We start from the raw sequence: 23,931 nt of genomic DNA, 5'->3' as shown, positions 1-23,931 counted from the left end.
AGAGGCCACGGCAGTGAGAGGCCCGCGTACCGCAAAAAAAAAAAAAAAAAAGTAGGGTCCACAGCTTGAGATCTAGTAAAACCTCTTTCCTCATTCCTCTCCTGACCCCCAGATTTTCTTGAATGACACACCACCCCCCCTGCTGCTCTCCTGCCTCCCTCCTCTGTGCAGATCCCCCATTCCTCAGTCCCTCCAGGAAGCCTTCCCTGACCCCGGCCTCCCTCTGCTTTCTGTGGTCTTTGTCTCAGTCCTTGGAGGGCACTGACAGTGACCTGGAGCATATGTTCTAAAGCCAGACTGGCTGGTTTCAAATCCTAGCTCCTCCCCTTCACTGTGTGACTTTGGTCAGTATACTTTGTTGTGCCTTAGTTCACAGCATCTGTAAAATGGGGGCAGAAATTGTACTACCTCACAACATTGTGAAGATTAAAATATAAAGGATGTAGAATAATCCAACCCACAGTGCACATCTACTAGGCATTAACTCTCATCATTATTATTATTATCATTAACAATCATTTGTGCATTCATCATGGCACCTTCTTTTTTGGTTTTCTTGTTATTTCTTCCACATTTGTGTTTTCACTCAACCAAACAACCATTTCCTCCAAAGCAAGGTTTTTTTTCTGGATTTGAGTGTCATGTGGCATCTAGTGTATAAGAATTTGATGTGTATGTGTAATATATAATTTTAAGTCTGAAAAGAATGTCTATGTATATGACTATATTCTGGAATAAGGCAATTTGGTTATGATTGGAAAAATCATGAGATGCCCATGAAATATTATTCACATTGGCCTTGCCTTATCATTCTCATGTGAGATGGCACATTTGAACTGGAAGTCTCATCCCCTGTAGATATATGCAGGCGCTCAGGCCATACCCCAGGGTCAGTCATAGGCTTGTTATAGAAATGCATCTCAGAACTGGGATGGTCTCAGAAGGGTATCTGAGGGCAGTCCTCTCATTCAACCCTAGAAGACCCCAGTATCTAGAGAAGGTAAGCCTGAGGTTGCCAGCTGGTGAATGGCAAAGATGGAGCTAAACCAAGAACCCTAGACTTGCAGCCCAGGTTTGGGGAGCAGCCGTTAACTCCAGGTGTCCTGAGTGTGGTGCGGTACATTTAGAGCTTGAGCTGGGTCCATAGCCTGGAGCTTGACCTTTACTACCTGTAGTGCACTTGGATGTGTTGTATTCTGTTACTTTTATTTAATTTATTTAGATGCCAATCATACCTGCTAAATTACTTTCGTATCCCACTAATGGGTCTCTGCTGAAAAACAGGCAGTGATCTTAAGGCGGTGATCTGCTCTTGGCAGGAATTAGAGTAGGGGAAGACCCAAGCAAAGTGTAAGGCTAAGTCTGGCAAAGGTGTGTGACCTGATAGGAATTGCGTCGGCGAGCAGTTCAGAAATGGAGGCGGGCATTGGCTGAGACCCGAGGCTCCAGCTGCTTGGTCTGTGGTTGTAGTGGAAGCCCCGGTCTCTGGATCTCGCTTTCTTTCCCAGAGACTGGGTGACTTGTCCAGATCTGTGTGTCTTCTTTCACAGACTCAGGCTCCTTTGCAGTGTTGTCCTTTCTCTGCTGAATCTCCAACTGCAGTGCTCAGCTCTTTTCCCATCTTCCCTTCCAGGCCGAGGACAAGAAAATGGCACTTCCCACAGGGCTGTTAGCTGCAGAGAAAGCTGACGCCCACGAGGAAGATGAGCTTCAGGCTGCTGAAGAGGTGAGTGGTCCATGTAGCCCCTGAGGTTTCCGCCTAAGTCTTTGGGGGAAATCTCGCTTTCATCCACAGCTTTCCACGATGGCCAGCTGCCTCCCACAGCCAGCTGCTGTTGGCTGGCCTTTTGCGCCCTTTTCAGCTTCCTTTCATCATCTCTCATGAGGCTCACCGTAAAACGAGACTGGCTGAAATAGCCCTTAGATTCCACTGCGAAGACCTGTTTCGACACCCTGCTTAAGTCTTGTGTGGTCAGACCTGCTCACTGCTACCTCTCCCCGTTCTTTTAGCAGCGTATTCAGTCCCTGATGACCAAGATGACTGCCATGGCACGTGAGGAGGTGAGGCAGGCGTGGTCATGTGGGTGGGCGTGGTGTGGAGGTGGAGACTTGGCACCACCCCGGCTGTGCTATGAGGGGGCCTCTTCCGACTGTCCACCTTCAGGGCCCTCTCATTTCAGCACCCTGCTTCCTGTTTTCTTGGGATCTTTCTTTTGTAAACCTTTTATACATGCACAGTGTTGCCGTCCATGGGAACCTCTAGGAGGGAGATTTGAAGGACCCATGTGAAGACAGGATGTCCCAGCTGGGATGGCATCACAGGGTCCCTGCAGGAGAGCTGTGGTTCAGCCCTGCCTCTCCATAACTGCATGTGGCATCCCATGCCAAAGGAGCCCTTGTTTCCCTCCTACACCATCTAGGTAGATGATAGGGTACTAAATTTACATTCACTCTTCCCAGAGCTCATGACCTGTGTAAAAGGTTTAACCAAGTGCTTTGAAAGGAGAATTCCTTTTTAGGGCAGAAAGGGCCTGTGGCAGTCAAGAGATAGTTCAGGAATTCTGAGATCCCTTTTCCTCTCCCATTTATACTTTTTTCCTCTGAGTCCTATGCCTGCCAAGTTCCCTTCAGGCTCTTTTTAGTGATCCTCAGCAGTAAAAACCCTGGAATGATTTTCCAGGATACCCAGGGTCCGAGGAGAATCTAATGCAGTCTGCTGAGTGACTCAGGAGGAGGGAGGTGACTTAACCTTTGCCCTGAAGCTTGTTTTCTCCCTTCCGTGTTTCCGAACACGTGAGCAAAAGCCAAATTATTTTTTCCCCTGGGAATATTATCTGTTTTACTTTAATAGTGTTCAGGGTTTCCAGTTGTGTGAAAGACAGTGCACGGCCTTGCGAACACACCCTCCCTGTGATTGCAGAGCCGTCTGACCGCTAGCTCCGTGGGCCAGATCGTGGGCCTCTGCTCTGCCGAGATCAAGCAGATTGTGTCTGAGTATGCAGAGAAGGTATGTGGGGACCCAGCTGGAGCCTTTGCCTCAGATAATGCCCCAAGGACCTCTCCTGCTTCCCTACCCCCTCCCAGCAGTGAGGGGGGCAAGTTGTAATTCACCAGCCACGTTTGTCAAAAACATACACCACGCAGAGTTATCCACGTGCCCGTTAGCTGAATTCATTTCCTTCTGCAGTGCCTACTTTTCTAGAACTATAAAGAGAAAACCTGTCTCTCAGAGCAATTATTGCATCTGATAAATGGATGTGTTAGGTATAGCACCTGCATTTTTCCTTCTCTACCAGGCTTCTTATAACTTGGGCTCAGTTTGGTGATGGGGCTGAGGGGTGAAACTTGGCCACTTAGGAGATAAACCCCATAAGTCAGCCAAGCCCAAGGCAGAATTTTGTGTTCTGCTTTATTAAAAGGGTATAGAATGAACAAAAGCCTGAAAGTCATATTTCAGCGTTAGATTTTTTCCCATCCCAAGAATAGGCAGCAGGACCTTGAATATTTCAGGGAGACAGCGATTAATCATTTTGCACATAACCGATTCTGGTCTGGCTGAAACGTAGTATCGGTAAAGTCAGATTTACAGGGCCTTGTTTCACATCCTTCCTTCCCCAGCCCTACTCAGGCTGCCCCACTAAAATGTTGATGTCTGTTGAAGCATCCAGCTTTGTTTTCCCTGTCTCAAAAGGCTTGACGGCAAATTAGCCCTGCCCTGACCCTCTGAGCAATATTCTTCTGAAGCAGGTGCACAGATGATGTAGTTGGGGAACAGGTGTCACCTGTAATCTGGTAGTTGTAATCTGCTGTAAACACAGCAGGTGGTCATCTCCCACCAAGTGAGGGGCCTTCTGAGCAAGACTGAGTACAATGGTACAGTCTAGTGGTTACCAGAGGGGAGGAAGGCGGAGGGAGGGTGCAATGGGTAAAGGGGGGTCAACAGTACGGTGACGGATGGAAACAACTTTTGTTGGTGAACACACTTTCAGAAGTCGAAATAAAATGTTGTACACATAAATTCGTGTAATGTTATAAACCAGCTTTTTAAAAATGGCATAGAATGTCTGGGGAATGGAGTTCTGTTGTTTTCCCCACCCTCCAAATCAATGTTTCTTAACATGGGTTTTCTAATCCAACTTTCATAGAATCCAGAGTATCCTGTATTTTAATTTACCACCTAGAAAAGGTGACAGTTGTCAAAGTGTCATCTGAGATTTGACCGGAAAAAGATTTAGGTCATCCTAAAAGTACCAGTAAAATCAAAAGACTTGAAGACATAGTTGTGGAAAGAGTGATTAATTCACTGCCCTAAGAAGAAGTAATCTTGGTTTGCAGTCAGCACACACACCTGGATGGCAAGAGGGTGAGTCTGTACCTGCCCTTAGGTTGCCACGTAGCATTGCTGAATCCAGTTTTTACCAGAAGACAAATGGATGGGGCACTCACTGCTGTTCCTACAGGGACTCTGATTTTTATCTTCATACTCGCCCACTGCAACAGATAGGAGCTCAGACTATAAGAGGGGAAGCAAGTAGGCAGACCCTCCTTCGTATACCTGTCCTTGCTTGCGAGTCTTGAAGCTGACCTGTCTTCCCCATCAGCTCGGCAATTCCTGCTGGGTCTCTGTCCCCTGAGCGTTCCCTGCCTCACCCTTGTACAGTGACCTGATGGCTGCATTCTGTATTCTTGCTTCTCTGCATCTGTTCTGTTCTTCCAGGAAAGAGTGAAATAGTAGTTTTGGACAGGTCTCTTTCCAGGGACGTATATAATTAAAACTTCTCATGGAGAATTGGAGTTCACCAGTTCATTGCTTGTCTGTGTTGTTTGCATTAAATATATAGCATTAAAGACGGGTGCTTTTAAAATTAAATTGCCTTTAATCCTGTTCCCGTATCACAGGTATTTCACATTGGCATATTTAATCCAGTGTTTGTCCCCAGAGATCCACGGTAACGCCTAGTTGCAATCATCATGCGTGTCTAAAAGAGGTAGAACACAGCATTGGAGTCCTATCTTGGTTCATGTCTGTCTCCTCAACTTCCCAGCTCTGTGACCTTGGGCAGTTTATTTAACTTCTTTGCTCCAGTATCTTCATCTATAAAATGGGAATCATATAACTTTCCTGGCACGGCGTTGTGAAGATTAAATGAAATGTGAACAAAATGCCTAAAACAGTTCCTGGCACGTTATAGCCATGCACCTAATGATAGGCTTTATTTGCACTTTTACAATCTGCTTTTTTTTTTGGTCACATCAAATTCTAAACATTTTCCATGTTTCTAGTCTTCAAAATAGTTTTTACATGGATCTGATAGAGTAATTCATTACATTTCAGCTCATTTTTTATTATGTTTAATCCTTTAACCTACGTAGAGTTCATTTTTATTTAGTCTAAATGTACATTCATCCTAGTTTTCCTGCTCCTATCCACTTAATATCATTTATCAAATAATTTCTTTATACTCATTTGGAGATACTTTGTTATATTTTTGTATTTTAGATCTAATGTAAACTATGTATTTTCTTGTTTTATTGGTTTATACTTCTATTTTTATGCAAGTTCCATGGTAAAATCATGTTTGCTTTTTTGTTTTTGTTACTTGCTTTATTTGTTTGCTATAGTCTTGTCAATGTCCTCCAGCCAAAGACCACTAGGAACATGCCCATAGTTGAACAAGTTGGGTTTATTGCTGGTTGTCCTGAGGGAGACCGCATACCAATGGGGAATCATACCGCATCTCAGTAAGGAGGCATGAGAAAAGATTTATGGGATTCAGACTGGTTTTAGGGGATTTGGGGGAAGCTTCAGGAAAGTAGAGCTTTGCTCTGTGTTGTATGCCTTAAGGAGGGGCAATTCAGTGAATATTATCTAAAGAAATCTATGAGACAAGGGCAGTGAATCAAGGTTAAAGCTGTATGCCCATGTTAGCTGGTATAGGGGGATGTTTGATCATTTAGGGGATTTGAGCAACGTTCAGGTTTTTGTCCATGTACAAACATGATTACGGAGTAGAGTGGTCGATCCTTGTGGTTGTCTGATGTTGCTGTTCTCTGGAATTAGTTATATTTAACACCGAAGCCGAGTACGAGTGCAGGCCAGCTCCCAGCAACATTAAGGCCTTGCTGAGAGTGCCAGATTAGCTCTCAGATGTCAGGGGCTGCTTTTCTCTTCCTCTGAATTTAGTTATGTGTTGCTACACAGGAGTATTACATAAATGCGGCGGCCTAAAATAACATAGTTTATTTTACTGCACTTTCTGTGGGTCGGTGGTTGGCACAGTGTAGCAGGGTCCTTTGTTTCAGACTCTTACGAGATTACGGTGAAGGTGCTGACCTGGCCTGCAGTCTCATCTGAGGCTTGACTGGAGAAGGATCCACTTCCAAGTTCATGGTTGTTGGCAGCATTCAGTTCCTTGACACCCGCTGGCTGAGATCAGCAGTTCTGGCAGTCAGCTGGAGGCTACCCTCAGTTCCTTGCCAGGTGGGCCTCACCAACATCACTTATTTCATCAAAGCCAGCAAAGGAAGCACCTCCGCACAGGACAGACATTACGGTCTTATGTGACATAATTATGTACATGCAGTTACATGCGTCCCACCGCGTTTGCAGAGACTGTGGGGCTCTGTTAGGCTTGCCCACCACAGCGTATTTGTTTTTCTCTTTAATCTTACTGCCATAAATTGGGCTGAAACAGGGCACTGGCAATTCGTCTAAAACTCCCATGCCCCTACCTTCCTGGCCTCAGTAATGAAACCCTTGAAAGTAGAGATGGGATTGAGGAATGCTCAGGAGGAAAGCCTTTGGTGGCAGTTGAAAGAAGCCCAGATTAGGCTGAGATCAGGATGGATTTTTTGCTTAGTGAAGAAAAGGGACGCAATAATTTTGGGAGGATGAAAGTGTGAAAGTGATTTTGTGACTAGGGAATGAATCAAACAGCCTGCCTGGTGCGAGTGGTTGGAAAGTCGACAGGCACTGAGAAATAAAAATGAAGTAAAAAACATGTGCAGGCTTCTCTTTCATTTGTAAAGTTCACAGGTTCTTACAACAGTGTAACATGGTATGTAATCCATGTTTTTCAGAGCAAGTCCCTGAGATACATAACTCAATTTAATATGGTTCCCGTAAAGCAGGGAAGAGGAATGTGAATAAGCTTCCAGATACATAATTCATGAGTGTCAGCAGGCTCCGGGCCAGGGAGCACCATCTCCCTTTGTTTCCAGAGGGTGACACTCTTCCCGGCATGTACTTGGTGAGGCGCCACTGTGCTTCGTGGTGTTACTGTCCAACATGCTCAGTTGCATCCTAGCATTCATTTTTACAGGGAAGAAGGGTCTAGTACTGCGATTTGCAGAAAACTAAACGCTTGACTGTCCCCAGAATACTTCCACTCTGCTATCCCAGAAGGAAGGAAAGGAAGCTGAGCCAGGCAAGGCTGGGCCAGGGAAGGTGCAGGGTGCCTAGAAAGGCAGGAGGGAACTCTCCTCAATGCCACATGTTAATCAACTGTACACCATTTTGACTCATCTGCAACTAAATCATTCTTGGTCAACATCTCCCTGAGACAGGATCTGAAAACATTTTGTACATCTAGAGGCACAGATCTGTCTTGGGGAATCAGAAGAATCCACCCTGAGTGCCTTCTCAGTGCCACGTACTTTAAAAAAAATTTTTTTTTATTAAAGTATAGTTGATTTACAACATTACATTACTTTCGGGTGTACAGCATAGTGATTCAGTATTTTATAGACTATACTCTGTTTCAAGTTATTACAAAATAATGGCTGTATTTCCCTGTGCTGTACAATGTGTCCTTGTTGCTTATTTATCTTATACGTAGTATTTTGTGTCTCTTAGTCCCATACCCCTATCTTGTCCCTCCCCCAACCCCTCTCCCTACTGGTAGCCACTAGTTTGTTTTCTATATCTGTGCATTTGTTTTTTTTAAGATTCTATATATAAGTGATAACATACAGTATTTGTCTTTCTGTCTTATTTCACTGAGCATAATACTCTCTAGGTCCATCCACGTTTTTGCAGATGGCAGAATTTCATTTTTTTTAATGGCTGAGTAATATTCCATTGTGTGTGGGGGGTGTGTGTGTGTGTGTGTGTGTGTGTGTGTGTGTGTGTGTGTACACACACCACATCTTCTTCATTCATCTGTTGATGGACACTCAGGTTGCTTCTACATCTTGGCTATTGTATAAATAATGCTGCTCTGAACATTGGGGTGCATGTATCTTTTTGAATTAGCATTTTTGTTTTTTTTGGATATATACCTATGAGTAGAATTACTGGATTATATGGTAGTTCTATTTTTAGGCTTTTCAGGAACCTCCATACTGTTTTCCATAGTGGCTGTATCAATTTACATTCCCATCAGTAGTGTACAAGTGTTCCCTTTTCTCCACATCCTCACCGAAATGTGTTATTTGTAGACTTTTTGATGATAGCCATTCTGACAGATGTGTGATAGCTTATTGTGGTTTTGATTTGCATTTCTCTAATAATTAGCGATGTTGAACATCTTTTCGTTTGCCTGTTAGCCATCTGTACGTCTTCTTTGGAAAATGTCTGTTCAGATCTTCTGCCCACTTTTTAATTGGGTTGTTTGTTTTTTTGATATTGAGTTGTATGAGCTGTTTATGTATTTTGAATACTAACCCCTTATCGGTAATATCATTTGCAAATATTTTCTCCCATTCCAACAGTTGTCTTTTCATTTTGTCAGTGGTTTCCTTTGCTATGCAAAAGTTTTTAAGTGTAATTAAGTCCCATTTGTTTATTTTTGCTTTTATTTTTTTTGCCTTAGGAGGCAGATCCAAAAAGTATTGCTACAATTTATGTCAAAGAGTGTTCTGCCTATTTTCTCTTCCAGGAGTTTCATGGTTTCAGGTCTTACATTTAGGTCTTTAATTCATTTCGAGTTTGTTTTTGCATATGGTGTTGGGAAATGTACTAATCTCATTCTTTTACATGTAGCTATCCAGTTTTCCCAGCATCACTTGTTGAAGAGACTCTCTTTTCTCCATTGTATATTCTTGCCTCCTTTGTCATAGATGAATTGATCATAGGTGTGTGGCTTTATTTCTGGGCTTTCTATTCTGTCGCATTGATCTACGTGTCCTTTTTTGTGCCAGAACCATGCTGTTTTTGATTTCTGTAGCTTTGTAGCATAGTCTGAAGTTAGGGAGCCTGATACCTCCAGCTTTGTTCATTTTTCTCAAGAGTGTTTTGGCAATTTGAAGTCTTTTATGGTTCCATATAAATTTTAGGATTATTTGTTCTAGTTCTGTGGAAAGTGTCATGGGTATTTTGATAGGGATTGCATTAAATCTGTAGATTGCTTTGGGTAGTATGGCTATTTTAATAATATTAATTCTTCCAATCCAAGAGCACAGGATATCTTTCCATATCTTTGTATTATCTTCAATTTCCTTTATCAGTGTTTTATAATTTTCAGAATATAGTTCTTTCACCTCCTTGGTTAAGTTTATTCCTAGGTATTTTTTTTGACACAATTTTTAAATGGGATTTTGTTTTTAACTTTCTCTTTCTGATAATTCATTATAAGTATATAGAAATGCAACAGATTTCTGTATATTAATCTTGTATCCTGCAACCTTACTGAATTCATTTATTAGTTCTAATAGCTTTTTGGTGGAGACTTTAGGATTTTCTTTATATAGTGCCATGTCATCTGCAAATAGTAACGGTTTTACATCTTTCCTTGCAATTGGATTTCTTTCTTTCTTTCTTTCTTTCTTCCTTCCTTCCTTTCTTCCTTCGTTTCTTGTCTGATTGCTGTGGTTAGGACTTCTAATACTATGTTAAATAGAAGTGGTAAGAGCGGACATTCTTCTCTTGTTCCTGATTTTAGGGGAAAGACTTTCAGCTTTTTCCCATTGAGTATGATGTTAGCTGTGGGTTTATCGTAAATGGCCTTTATTATGTTGAGATATATTCCCTTTATACCCACTTTGAGAGTTTTAATCATGAATGGGTGTTGAATTTTGTCAAATGCTTTCTCTGCATCTATGATCATGTGATTTTTATCTTTCCTTTTGTTAATGTGGTATATAACATTGACTGATTTGCAAATATTGGACCATCCTTGAAATCCTGGAATAAATCCAACTTGAGCATGGTGTATGATTCTCTGTATGTGTTGTTGGATTCAGTTTCCTAATGTTTCATTGCGGATTTTTGTATCTACATTTATCAAAGATATTGGCTTGTAATTTTCTTCTTTTGTAGTGTCTTTGTCTGGTTTTGGTATCCAGGTAATGATGGCCTCATAGAATGAATTTGGAAGTTTTTCAGAATAGTTTGGGAAGGATAGGTATAAGTTCTTTGTATGTTTGGTAGAATTTCCCAGTGAAGCCATCTGGTCTTGGACGTTTCTTTGCAGGGAGTTTTTTATATTCTGTTTCACATCTAGTAATCTGTCAAATTATCTGTTTATTCTTGACTCAGTTTTGGCAGGCTATATGTTTCTAGAAACTTGTCTGTTTCTTCTGAGTTTTCCAATTTGTTGGCATAGAACTGTTCATAGCATTCTCTTATGATTTTTGTATATCTGTGGCATCATTTGTTATTTCTTCTTTTTCATTTCTTGTTTTGTTTATTTGGGTCCTCTTTCTTTTTTCTTCTTGGTGAGCCTGGCTAAAGCTTTATCAGTTTTGTTTATCTTTTCAAAAAAAGACAGCTGTTAGGTTCATGAATTTTTTTCCATTGTTCTTTTGGTCTCTGTTTCCTCTCTTATCTTTACTATTTCCTTCCTTCTGCTGACTTTAGACTTTGTTCTTCTTTTTTAATTCCTTTAAATGTTAGGTTAGGTTGTTTATTTGAGGTTTTTCTTGTTTCATCTAGAAGGCCTGTATCACTATAAACTTCCCTTTTAGAGCTGCTTTTGCTGCATCCCATAGATTTTTTTAAAGTTGTGTTTCCATTTTCATTTGTCTTGAGGTATTTTCTGATTTTCTCTTTGATTTTATTATTGGTTTTTTAGTAGCATGTTGTTTAGTCTCCACGTATTTGTGCTTTTCCTATTTTTCTTACTGTAATTGATTTCTAGTTTCATACTGTTATGGTTGGGAAAAAAATGCTTGATATAATTTCTGTCCTCTTAAAGTTGTTGTGACTTATTTTGTGGCCTAGCATGTGATCTGTCCTGGAGAGCATTCCATGTGTACTTGAAAAGAATGTGTATTCTGCTGTTTTGAAATGGAGTGTCCTGTAGATATCTATTAAATCTAACTGGTCGATTGTATCATTTAAGACCACTGTTGCCTTATTCATTTTCTCTCTGGGTGATATGTCCATTGATGTAAGTGGGGTGCTAAAGTCCCCTACTATTATTGTATTATTGTCAATTTCTTCATTTATGTCTGTTAATATTTGCTTTATACTTTTAGTTGCTCCTGTATTGGATGCATGCATATATGGTAACAAGTAAAATATCCTCTCCTTGTATTGATCCCTTTATCATTATATAGTGCCCTTCTTTGTCTTTTGTTATAGACTTTGTTTTAAAGTCTATTTTGTCTGATAACGAGTATTGTTACACCTACTTTCTTGTCATTTCCATTTGCATAAAATATCTTTTTCCATCCCCTCATTTTCAGTCTGTATATGTCTTTAGCTCTGAAGTGAGTCTCTTGTAAACAGTATATAAATGGGTCTTTTTTTTTTTAATCCAGTCATCTACCCTATGTCTTTTGATTGGAACATTTAGTCCATGGAAATTTAAATTAATTATTGATAGGTATGTACTTATTTCTGTTTTATTACTTGTTTTCCTATTGTTTTTATAGTTCTTCTCTATTCATTTCTTCTTCTTCTTGTTTCTTCCCTTGTGGTTCTTTAGTAGTATGTTTGTGTTTCCTTCTAGTTTTTGTGTATCTGTTGCTGGTTTTTGATGTGTGGTTACCATGGGGTTCATGTATCTTGGCTTATAACTGTATCTGTTGATACGTGTTGTAAACTGATAGTCGTTTAAGTCCAAACACATTCTAAAAGATCTGCATTTTTTTACTCCCCTCCCCCACGTTTTGTGGTTTTGATGTCACATTTTACAGCTTCAGGTCTATCCCTTCACCATTTATTGTAGTCAGAGTTGCTTTTCCAGTTTTTTGTCTTTAATCTTCATACTAGCTTATTTAAGTGGTTGATCCTCAGCCGTCACTGAGGCCTTTCCTAGTTGTATTTTTCCTTTTCTATAGACTCTTACTTCTTGTTATAGCCTTTTCTTTTCCACTTAGAGAAGACCCTTTAACATTTCATTTAGTGTAGGTTTAGCATTGATGAACACTCTTAGTTTTTGCTTATCTGAGAAGTTCTTTATTTCTCCTTCAATTCTAAATGATAAACTTGCTGGGTAGAGTATCCTGGGTTGCAGGTTTTTCCCTCTCAGCATTTTGAGTATATCGTGCCACTCCCTCTATCCTGCAAAGTTTCTGCAGAAAAATCAGCTGATAGCCTTGTACATGACTCTGTTTTTCTCTTGCTGCCTTTAGAATTCTCTCTTTATTTTTAACTTTTGAAATTTTAATTATGATATGTCTTGGCATGGGTCTGATTGAGTTCATCTTGGTTGGGACCCTCTGTGCTTCCTATACCTTAATATCTGTTTCCTTCTTCAGGTTTGGGAATTTTTCAACCATAATTTCATCAAATATATTTTTGGCTCCCATCTCCTACTGGGACCCCTACAGTGTGAATGTTGGTAATGCCTGGTGTTATCTCAGAGATCTTTTAAACTGTTCTCATTTTTTCATATTTGGTTTTTTTCTTTTTGCTGTTCTAAGTGGGTGACTTCCATAATTCTATCTTCCAGATCACTTATGTGTCCTTCTGTATCACTTAGTCTGCTATTAACTCCTTATAGTGTTTTTCATTTGTTATTTTTTTTTCACTTCTGACTGGTTCTTTTTTATATTTTCTAGTTTCTTGTTAAAATTCTCACTGTGTTCATCTATTCTTTTCCCTAATTCAGTTAGCATTTTTATTACTAATGCTTTGAATTCTTTATCTGGTAATTTGTTTACTTCTATTTCATTATTTACTTTTTCAGGGGTTTCTCTTGCTCTTTCAGTTGAGACCAGTTCCTCTGCCTTCTCATTTTGCTTATTAGCTTTCTCTGCCTCTATGAACTTACATGAAACAGTAGTTATCTGTTACAGTCCTGAAGGGTGTCCTTATGTGGGAGTGTCCCTATACAGACTACATTTGCCTCCTGCCTTTGGTGGGAGAGCTGGATTTGACCTCAAAGCAAGTCACATCTTTCCTCAAGGTGTGCTGGCAGCTCTCACCTTGGTAGAAGGTGGGGCTATAGATGGAGGGGCTAAAGCTGGAGCCAGCTGTGAGCTCTGGCTTCCCCTCTGCTCTGTGGCCGTTACTGCCCTATCAGGGGCAGGGTCAGATCCCCAGATGCTGTACCAGAAGCCCTGAGGGTTGGCTCCAAGCCGGCTCTGTTCCCTTTAAGTGTGTGCTCTCCCCTTTCTCAGCACTGGGACCCTTTCCCCAGACGGGGGAGCAGTGCTTTAGCAAGATGGGGCCTGTGTGGGCTCTCAGCTCATGATGGGGCGTAGGCTGTGGCGACCCAGCCACAGACAGAGGTCGGGGCTTCTTCCCTGTGATGCCTGTGCAAGTGCCGCAGTGGCTGCTCCCACCCTGCTCGGACGCAGCCTCGGGGCCACATCTTCCTTGTCCCTCACAGCCAGCCCCTGCCCCCAGCCTCTGCCTCCCCCGCCCTGTTGTGGAGCCATGCCACAGGGCAGATGGGGCCCATGTGGGCTCTCGGTCTCTATCGGGGTGTGGGCTGTGGAGTCCAGGTGCCGTCAGAGAGCAGGGCTGCTTCTGATGCACTGGCCGAGCGAGTGCCAGCAGTGGCCGAGCTCTCTCCCCAGTTGTGACGGCCCTCAGTCCACCATGGAGCTGCGATGTGAAGTAAGCTGGGCTGGGTGTTCACTTGCCTCGGGCTGGGGCACATGCCGGGGTGGGGAACGAGGCAGCCACTGGAGCGGTCCTCCGTCCGCCCTCCGCCCTGCCCTGAGAGCAAGCCGCCGCAGACACACTTCTCACGAGCGGAGTCCAGGCTTCCCACAGCCCTCCTGTTTGTCCGTCCCACTGGCGCTCCAGTCAGCTCGAGGGGCTCATCTTCCCGGTGCTGGGCCCCGGGAACGGGGAGCCCAACACGCGGCTTGAACTGCTCACTCCCCAGGGTGGATCTCTGCCCGTGTAATCTCCCTTTTCCTCTGAGTCCCTTCCCAGGACACCCGGCCTGATTGCTTTTCTTCCCTTCCTGCCCGATTCCGTGTGGATCTTTCTTACAGCGTTGGTTGTACAGGAGTCTTTCCGCCAGTTTGCAGTTAGTTTTCGGTGAGAAGTGTTCCGCCTGTGGTGTGTTTTGGCTGTGTTCGTGGGAGGGGTGAGTTCCACTTCTACTCCACCATCTTGATCGACCTCCGTTCCAGGTACTTTTTGTACCGCTATCTTATTTAATTTTCAAACGAGCGTGCCGCCTCCTTGCTTACAATCCTCTGCGTTCCTCCATCATGGTGTTGATACTTACTCATGCGCGATTGAAGCTACCTGTTTATGTGTACGTGGACCACACTTTACTCTTCTCCTCTGTAACCTCGGAGCCTCACCAAGCGCCTGGCGGTGTTGCTGCTTAGCGCGTCAGCACGTGATATTATATCTGTTTTGCAGATGGGATGATCGTCAGAGGGGTTAAGTAGCTTGTAGAGTACCGTGTAGCTCATAAGTTCCAGGTTTGCATACAGGACTGTCTGACTTTGAAACCTGTCTCTGTGGCAGGATGGAGTGTCCTCAGGGGGCAGCGGGGACGGCCTCCTTGGCCATCTGTAGTGTCTGCCTCCCAGGCTTTGCAGTGACCAAGCCTCTTTAGACCCTCCCGCTGTCTGACTGCCCACTTGGGCTGAGTGGAGTGAAGAGGCCAGGTCATGCTGGGAACTAACCACAGAAATAAGTAAAAAACAGACGCAGCCCAAGCACTCACACACAGTCACACCTAAGCTACTAAAAACTGGGATTTTCTGTTTGGGGTATGTGAGTGGCTTTTCATATCACTGGCAAATGCCACGTTAAAATATTCTCATCCAGCTCTCCAGAGTGTAACTTCCTAGCCAGAAGACTGTCAACATCTTGATCTTATTTTAAGGTGAGATGCGTTTGGGGTCATCAGGGGACTTATTTGTGGAGGAAATCCTATTTCTCAATAGGTTTTGGAAACTTTCCTGTCCAGCACAGGGACCTTGCCTGCATCAGAAGGTCATGGGGTGCTTAGCAACTAGGAGACCCTGACTTTCGTTAGAGAATCTGTCCTGAGCTGAGCTGGAACCAGTGTGATTTCTAATAAGCTTAGGTAGGAATGATTCTAATCTCATCACCTGACACCACCCGAAAAACTTTTCTTCTAGCAGCATTAGCACGTAGGGTTGGGGAAGGAGTGCGGTACAGGGGAGGAGGTGCCCTCTCAGGGCCCTCCTACTGTGGCCACAGATAGAAAAACCCAGGTTGGGATTTGGAGGGTGGGGGTTGGCGAGGTCGGGGAGGATTTTTAAGCCCCTTCCTTCTAGGCCCCATTTTTTCCCTTAAGGTCACAGATGTTAGACAGGTCATATTCCTGATCTGTAAACTTCTGGAGGGCCAAGATTTCATCTTTCATCTCTGTGTTCCTGTTGCCTGGCGCATAATAACTCTCGCCCGTAGTTACGGGTGCCTCTCCTTCCTAAGGCTTTTCTCTGATGCGTGGGTCAGCTCCTTGTCATCTCCTTCGTAGCGCTGCTCACAAGGCACTATTTCATTTGTCTCTGCCTGTCTCCCAGGACTAGAATGTGTGCTGCCAACCAGGGCTGGGAGCATTGTACATGCCCTGTGCCTAATGTAATGGGGTTTTCATAAACATTTGTTGAAGGAAGCAAAAAAAGAAGGGAGGAAGAAGAAGGAACGAGAAGAGCTTTCAAAACTCTGTCTTGCTCTGTCACGATGAAGGCTTGGGGAGAATGTGGCGGGTATAGCATCTTTATGGATGAGCAGGTATTACCTGACTAGACCGTGAGATCTGTCTTTTTCCACGTTTCCAGTGCCTAACACTGTGCCCCAGTAAAGGTTAGCTGATGAAACAAGGGAAGGTGGGGAGAGAGATTTAAAACAATCAGAATTTGGAGTTGAAGGAACCCTGTATATCTGGAGAGAATATGCTAATATGTTTGTGTCTCCAAACTGCTCCAAGATTTCCTAAATTCTGAGTTGTGTAACACAGAAACTAACAGCGAAGAGAATGATACTAGCTAATGAGTTGACCTGGTGGGATTGTCTCAAGTCACACAGCATAACCTATAAATTTCAGGGTCTTTATCAATTTGGATAAAGACATAGGAATTAGCTTCGTCAGATTTAAATGTCATTTAAAGCTAGAATAGAAAAGGTGGCTAATAGATTGGAAAATAGAATCAACATTCAAAAATATCTTAGGGGGCTTCCCTGGTGGCGCAGTGGTTGAGAGTCCGCCTGTCGATGCGGGGGACACGGGTTCGTGCCCCGGTCCGGGAAGATCCCACATGCCGCGGAGCGGCTGGGCCCGTGAGCCATGGCTGCTGAGCCTGCGCGTCCGGAGCCTGCGCTCCGCAACGGGAGAGGCCAGAACAGTGAGAGGCCTGCATACTGCAAAAAAAAAAAAAAAAAAAAAAAAAAAAATCTTAGGCTGAAATGTTAAGCCCAAACAAATAAATTCATTTTTTAAGGAAGGTAAGAGTGAACTATTTTATTTCAGAAAAATCAGTCATACCAGTTCAGGATTTGATGAGGATGCCGTCTGACCTGACATTAGTTCATGGGGTAAAAGTGGGAGGTTTTGGATTTTGTTCACACCTCCTAAATATTAGCTGCATCCTGGGCAGATAGACTGTACTGCTCACCTTGGGACCCAGAGCTGTGCATTAGACTCAGCAAGTTTACATGAATATGGGTCTTTGAAATTCATGGGACTTCATTAGTGGGAGTCAAGAATACTGAAAAGCACATTTATGTATCTGGTTTCATTAATGGGAGCAGAGTGTAGATCAGGGAAAGTGAATGATCCCATCCTGTCTGCAGCGCTCAGATTTCATTGGGAATGCTCGAAAAGGATTATGAGCTACGGATGTCCAGGCGACAGCCAAGATGGTGAAAGGGGCCGACATCTTATTCGGACAGCCAAGATGGTGAGAGGGGCCGACATCTTATTAGGACAGCCAAGATGGTGAGAGGGGCCGACATCTTACTATGAAAAGGACAGAAGACAGAGCTGTGGGTGCTTCTTTGTTAGAAAAGTTGGACTGTTACACAAGAGTGATTACACTTTATCTCTGTGGCTTCCGGGAGGAATGGGTATGTGTGTGTGAGTTTGCAGGTCCGTTTCTGCTGTTCGTTTCTGCCAGCTTTTTCTCATGATGCTTTGACTTCATGTGTGCTTTTGATTTTTGACTGTCAGTTCATAGTGCTTGGAAATTTATCTGTAAAAATTCTTTGAGACCTAGAGTTGAAGCTCTGTTCTTCCAGAGAGGATTTTCTTTTGCTCTTGCAAGCATTTGGGCACACCCCAGCTCGGGCCCATTGTACACATAGTCTTGACTTGTAGGTTTTTTGGACCATCCAGGTAGTGTGTGAATTTAGATTATAGAACTGCATGAGGGCAAATCTGTTGTCACAGAATCTCAATGCAGATTTTTTTTTTCCTCCTACATCTGTGTCAAGGATTATGCAAAGCAGTTGTTGAATTATAAAAATCAAAGCCTGAGATCCACTGGTTTTGGGAAATACTCTCAAGAAAAAAGCCAACCTCCATGGATACACCTACCTCTTGGATTCCCACTTTTACTAACTTTTTGGCCTTTTAGGATTTCTTACATTCTTGCTGGCGCATAGATTTTTTTTTTAAGATTAAAGAAATAAATATCTTATATTGTCTGTTTACTTGCTTTCAGTGGGAGGCTTTGTCAGGGTCCAGAAACTGAAGTTCATCTGTTCAGTATGGAGAACTTGTGGCACCCTCATGACATAAGGATCTTTTATTATTGACAGCTTAGTAGCCATATTGTAGTGGGGGAATTGGGAGGGGGATGACATAGGAAAGACTCCTGTATTAGGAAGGTTTGTGTGTAGATAACCTTTTGGGTCTCTTTCATTATGAAAGTATATAGTTTTAGCTAAAGTAATCATTTTTTTGTTTCTCTTAGGAATTTACTATTTTGAACTGGACTAATATTATCGAGTGACATTTATATCTGGTTCCCCTAAGAATAGAAATTGCAAACATCTGTCAGTTATTAGAAAACATTGAATCTGCACTAGAAGTCATCTTAATCCACCCTGTGGTTTTGAAAGCACGTTCTTAATCGGAAATTGTTGAACAAAATTAGATTGGCACTTTAGCCCCGTTCTAATGTAAACACAGTGGAATATTTATAGATGGTTGGCATTCTTTGAGAGATGTTGGGCTTTTCAAGTAAAAATCAGTTAATATACCCCAGGGACTTAATTTTTTTCTGTCAAGGATTTATTGTAAAGCCCGTTCTCCTTTCTCCATTAAGATCCAACTTTAAGATCCAACTTGGTGATCTTTAGTTTTCTTCACTGACTGTCAGTGAACACAATGTCAGATGAGCCATACTGTTTCAAAGACCTGTTTCTGCCTTCATCGGTCTAGTTCTTTTGGCTTTGAGGAGGGTATTTGAAAGAAATGAAAATTTTCAATTACTTAATAAAAAATGTGTTTGAAATATAGAGCAATCAGCTTTCCGTTGACTGGGTTAAGAACTCTCTTCAGTTCATCTCTGGAATAAATGATTTTTTCTGTTACAAAACTAACTTCCCATTAAATAAAGCAGTTTGCATAGCACCATCTCTAGACTCAGGCAAATGGAGGAATTCACAAATTTATATGTACTGTGGGCCTGTTCATGTGCATATTATTCATTTTAATTGCACTGGAGAAATGTCAGATGTGGAAATGGCACTTAATAACCTGACATGTACATTAATGCTTTGCAGATGCAAGTTTAAGGGACTGCACAGAGCAGTGAGAATTGCTACCTAGCAGCAAGAGAAAGGATTTTGAAAGCCCATGTTTGCTTGGGACATACACTCTCATAACAGAGATGTAATAGTAAGTTTGTATGGAGACTTGAGCATCCTTTCGGTGCACTACAAGTATTTTCTCTCTGGTTGGTTGAAGCAGCTGTCTAGTGAGGGTGGAATCAGAAAGCGCTTCCCCTCTCAGTTTCGTGGGTGGGCCCGCTGCACTGGCTGGAGTCAGGGTTAATGAGGCTGCCCCAGTCAGTGAGTAGATTCCCAAGAGAGCCAGCCCCTTAAAGTAACGGTTCTCAAAATTTTTAGTTTCAGGACCCTATAAGAACCCTTAAAAATCACTGAGGAGGTCCAAAAAACTTACATACTAATTCATTTACAAATAACAATGATTAATGCATTACATATTAACATCAGAGCAGTGATACCGTCACATGTCATATAACAGGTAGAAAATTTCACTGTACAATCATGAGAGAATGAGTGAAAAAAAATCATATCCTAGTATCATTATGAAAAGGATTTTGACCTCAAAGACCCCCTGAAAGGACCTTAAGGGACCATGTGGCTAAAAATTTAAATTGAGAGAGAGGCAGGGGCGGGGGGGAGGAGTAGCCAGCTAGCCTGGAGGTCCTCTTTCCAGGTTGCAAGCTAGCTCCTGGTTTTCCTGCAAGAAGGGTTCTTGGAAGTGAAGTCAAAGGTCATAGTCTTAAAGCTGTGCGTGTTGCCAGGTACACTGATAAGAGGGTGTGGAAGCTGGGTGGGAAATGCAGTTTTCATGCTTTTGGGACCTTGGCCATAAAAGCAGTTTCTCAGCAGGAAAGCATGCTAAGGGTTGGAGACATCATCCAACTCATGCCAAAGGTGCAGGACGGCACTGAATGAGTATGTGCCTACCCCTCATCCCCACAGACTGGAGGAAGTCTCCCTGGGAGGTGACCGAGACATGGATCCCCTGGAGCCTGCTTGCCCACAACTTGACCTGATCCAAAGCCAGAGAGACACCCAGAGGAGGTCAGGGCACTCAAGATAATCCTGACATCAAACATAGAGACATACCACGTGGGGTGGTTCCTGTGATGGGGGAATTAATTCCATTTCAGGCATCAATAAATCATGAGATGGAGGGTTTATGTAATTCTGCTAGTAAAGCAGAATGCTCTGAGGATATGCCAGTGACATTTTGGAAATCAGTATCAAGGAATCTAAGCTGGATGTTAAAACCCAAATCTGAAATGAACTATAAGAAGAAAGCTACGAAATATATAACAGACAAAAGTGGCCAAATTGATAAACATAGTTCAGGATGATGTAGTCAAAGTGGAGGAGATATAATTAGTTAATTATAATTATGTTTCTGACAAGTGATTTGAAAATCAAGAGGGAGTGCTCTTTCCTTTTCCCCGTTTTTTTATGCTCTCAAATAATTTTCAGGAACAGTTCTCCTTCCCTTGACTACAGGTTGTAAATATCTTGATGTGCCCAAAGTTAATTGCATTTTAAAAGTTAACTCCAATTTGAAGAAATTCAGATAAGCTGGAGTGTGTTAGTTGACATTTTCCAAAGATCCCAGGTTTCAAGTCTAGCTATTTTGTAATGCCTAGTTCTCCTTTATGGCCTAGCAGCTCACAAGATAGAAAATGATGTTTCCTGCCATTTTATGCAGCCATATCCTGCCGGTTGACTCCCACCTCCAGAGTCATTAAGCAGCAAAAAACTTATCCTCTGTTAATAGTGCCTCTGACTTATTCAGGGAAATCCTTAACCAAGATAAATGGTGACTGTACCATCCAGTTTCTTCTTCTTCTCACTTTTCTGTCTCTTTCACCAGAGGTAAATCTTCCACAACTTTGAAGCTCATGATCACTGTTAAAACATGCAGGGAAAATCAGATAGTCATACAGTTTCGTTGTGCTTGGGCTTAAAATCAGTGATTAGCTTGGAATTGGGGTACTTCCAGTAAAGAAGGCAATGTGGTTATAATGGGTGTTCATTGGCTGGTCAATGAAGCTGTCTATTCTGTGATCACCCAAGAAGTGTTTTAAAGATGCCTGTTGGAATAGGGTCAAACTTCTTGTTCCTTGTTCCTGCGACTTCCCTCTCTGGGGTCTTGAGGCAGTGTTTGTTTTCAGTATCTGCACCAAGCTGCCCCCTTCTTTGCATGGTTTCTTGGTAACGTTGCTACATTCACCTCATCACCCCAACCGGAAATCTCTCCCTTCCTCACCTCCCGTCCTGACAGTCTCTACGTCCTGTCCAGCGCTTCTTCTCCATCCCCTCATCATTTACACAATTTCAGGACCTTCCTCCTGGCCTCTCTCAGCAACTCTCACCCCTCTCGAATCTATCCTCTGTGAACACCAGAGGAATAGAAATAAGAAATGGGCCCATGCATGGGGAGAATAAGGTGAGAGAGAGACTGTTTCTTTTCATTGTAAGTGCTTCCGAATGGTTAAACTTTTTAACCATATATTTATAATACTTCGATGAAAGTGAATCAATTCATCATTCTGGATAACTGCAGAATGGTCTTAATGAAGATACTAAGACGACCATGTTATTCCTCTGTTTGAGACCCTTTGATGAGAACCTACTGCTTATGTGATATCAACCTAACCGCAGTTATATATCCCTGTGCTTCTGCACGTGCTGTTCACTCTGCCAGGAATGTAGACTCTCTTGATAGGGCTTTTGGTCATTGGGTCAAAATCTTCTTCTCTGAATTGGGTTTTGCACTGGACCCCGGGGCCCCACTGGCTTGGTTGTGACCGGCTGCGCAGTAGCGTCCTGCCCAGACTGAGCAGGGACAGGGCTGTCTTAATGCACTGGGGGCGGGCTGATTAAATCCTTCGGGTCTTCTGTCTGTTTCCCACAGCAGTCTGAGCTATCAGCTGAAGAAAGTCTGGAAAAATTAGGAACCTCCCAACTACATCGTCATAAAGTCATTTCCTTGAACAAGCAGATTCTGCAGAAGACCAAACAACTGGAAGAGGTTAGTGTTTTCTTTTCATAATTTTATTCAAGTAAAATAAAACCATTCTTCAAGAAGAGAGAAACTGGGGAAGGAGTTAAGATCTCCATGTCAGAATGGTCAAAGGAGATTCTAGAACAGGCCCTAGGGCAGTCCAGCCGCCACCTGTTTTTGTAAATAGTTTCATTGGAATACATGCACACTCATTTGTTTACATATGTTCTGTGGCTGCTTTCAAGCTCGAGTGGCAGAATTGAGACCTACAGAGCCTAAAGTATTTACTGTCTGGCCCTTTACAGAGAATATTTGCCAACCTCTGTTCTAGAAGAAGATCACAGGGCAAGAAGAGCGTTTATTAATTCACAAAGATTGGCTGAGCACCGCTGTGCTGGGCCCTGAACTAGGCCGTGGTGGTGAAAGAAGAACGAGTTACGATCTCTGCTCTCAGGGGTCTGAAGGTAGTGATGAGGAGACATACTCTAGACAAATACATCATTTTTTTTTTCTGTCTTTATACATTTAAATGCTTCAGCTCATTAAATTTAAATTATAGGGGTAATATAAGCTCACTGTAAATAAACAAAATAGTATAGAACTGTATGAAGTTAAAAATGAGAATCCCCTTGTACTCTCACCCAGTCCCGTTCCCTAGAGCAACCCACTGTTTCCTAGGCTTTGCAAGCTCTTATATATGCTCATTCACCTGGGGAGAGGGGGTTGTCTGGTTATAAAAATTGAGTTTGTTTTTCACTTATTTTATCACAGATATCTCTCTGTCAGTAATAGTAATGTCTAATAAGGACTTTCTTTTAGAGTAATTACAAAGTGCTTTTCAAAATTAACTCATTCAGGGGCTTCCCTGGTGGCACAGTGGTTAAGAATCCGCCTGCCAACGCAGGGGACACAGGTTTGAGCCCTGGTCCGGGAAGATACCACATGCCGCGGAGCAACTAAGCCTGTGCGCCACAACTGCTGAGCCTGTGCTCTAGAGCCCTAAGGCCACAACTACTGAGCCCGCGCACTGCAACTACTGAAGCCCGTGCGCCTAGAGCCCGTGCTCCGCAGCAAGAGAAGCCACCGCAATGAGAAGCCCGTGCACAGCAACAAAGAGTAGCCCCCGCTCGCCGCAACTAGAGAAAGACTGCGCACAACAATGAAGATCCACCGCAGCCAAAAATTAATTAATTAATTAATTTTAAAAAAATTAACTCATTCAGTTCACACAACATCCTTGTGAAGGAGGTACTATTATTACCCTCATTTTACAAGTGGAGAACCTGAGACACAGAAGTGAAGTAGTTTTGCCTGTGGTCACACAGCTTATTAGCAGTGGAACCAAGATTGGAACATATAGATCTACCTCATTCTTTCTAATGAAAGAACGTAGTATATATACACAGTATATATGTACTGTATAGTTTATTTCACCCGTCCTCTATTTATGAGGTTTTTTCCCCAGGATTTTTTCCCAGTTGTAAATTTATGCTACCATGAACATCTTTGTACAGTCATCTTTGTGCAAATATGTAAATATTTCTGTAAAACGGATTTTAAGAAGTGGAATTGCTGGATCAAAAAAATATGCATTTTCAATTTTTCTAGAAACTGTCAAATTATTCACCAATTGTTTTACTAACTTATACTTCTACCAATAGTATATGAGAAAATCCAAACTCTTTAAATCCAAGAACCTCTCCTACAAGGCCATGAGGGTAGAAAGTGACCAGGATTCTCCTGCGGCCTTGGTGTTGAGAACCACGGAGAGAGCCTTAGCCCAAGAGAGAGCTGGAAGGAGGAGTAAAAGAAGGACTAAAGAACATGGTCCAAGAGGGGAGTATGCTGCCAGAGGCATAGAGCGGAAGGC

The 23,931-nt window shown here is 42.6% G+C and overlaps 1 protein-coding gene across 1 annotated transcript in view; it reads left to right on the top strand.

The window, feature by feature from the left end:
• LOC102975592 (coiled-coil domain-containing protein 93) overlaps nt 1–23,931 on the top strand; it is a gene marked incomplete at its 5' end in the record, with an annotated part of 53,935 nt that overhangs the window by 8,944 nt on the left and 21,060 nt on the right. Inside the window, 4 exon segments of the mRNA XM_055083010.1 lie at nt 1,634–1,726; nt 2,011–2,061; nt 2,921–3,007; nt 21,972–22,088. Of these exon segments, the coding sequence (XP_054938985.1) occupies nt 1,634–1,726; nt 2,011–2,061; nt 2,921–3,007; nt 21,972–22,088 (348 nt within the window).

This window comes from Physeter macrocephalus, unplaced genomic scaffold (genome assembly GCF_002837175.3).
Source record: "Physeter macrocephalus isolate SW-GA unplaced genomic scaffold, ASM283717v5 random_465, whole genome shotgun sequence".
Classification (NCBI taxonomy): Eukaryota; Metazoa; Chordata; class Mammalia; order Artiodactyla; family Physeteridae; genus Physeter; species Physeter macrocephalus.
Note: the sequence above shows the minus strand (reverse complement) of the source record. Positions and strands in the feature narration are given on the sequence as shown.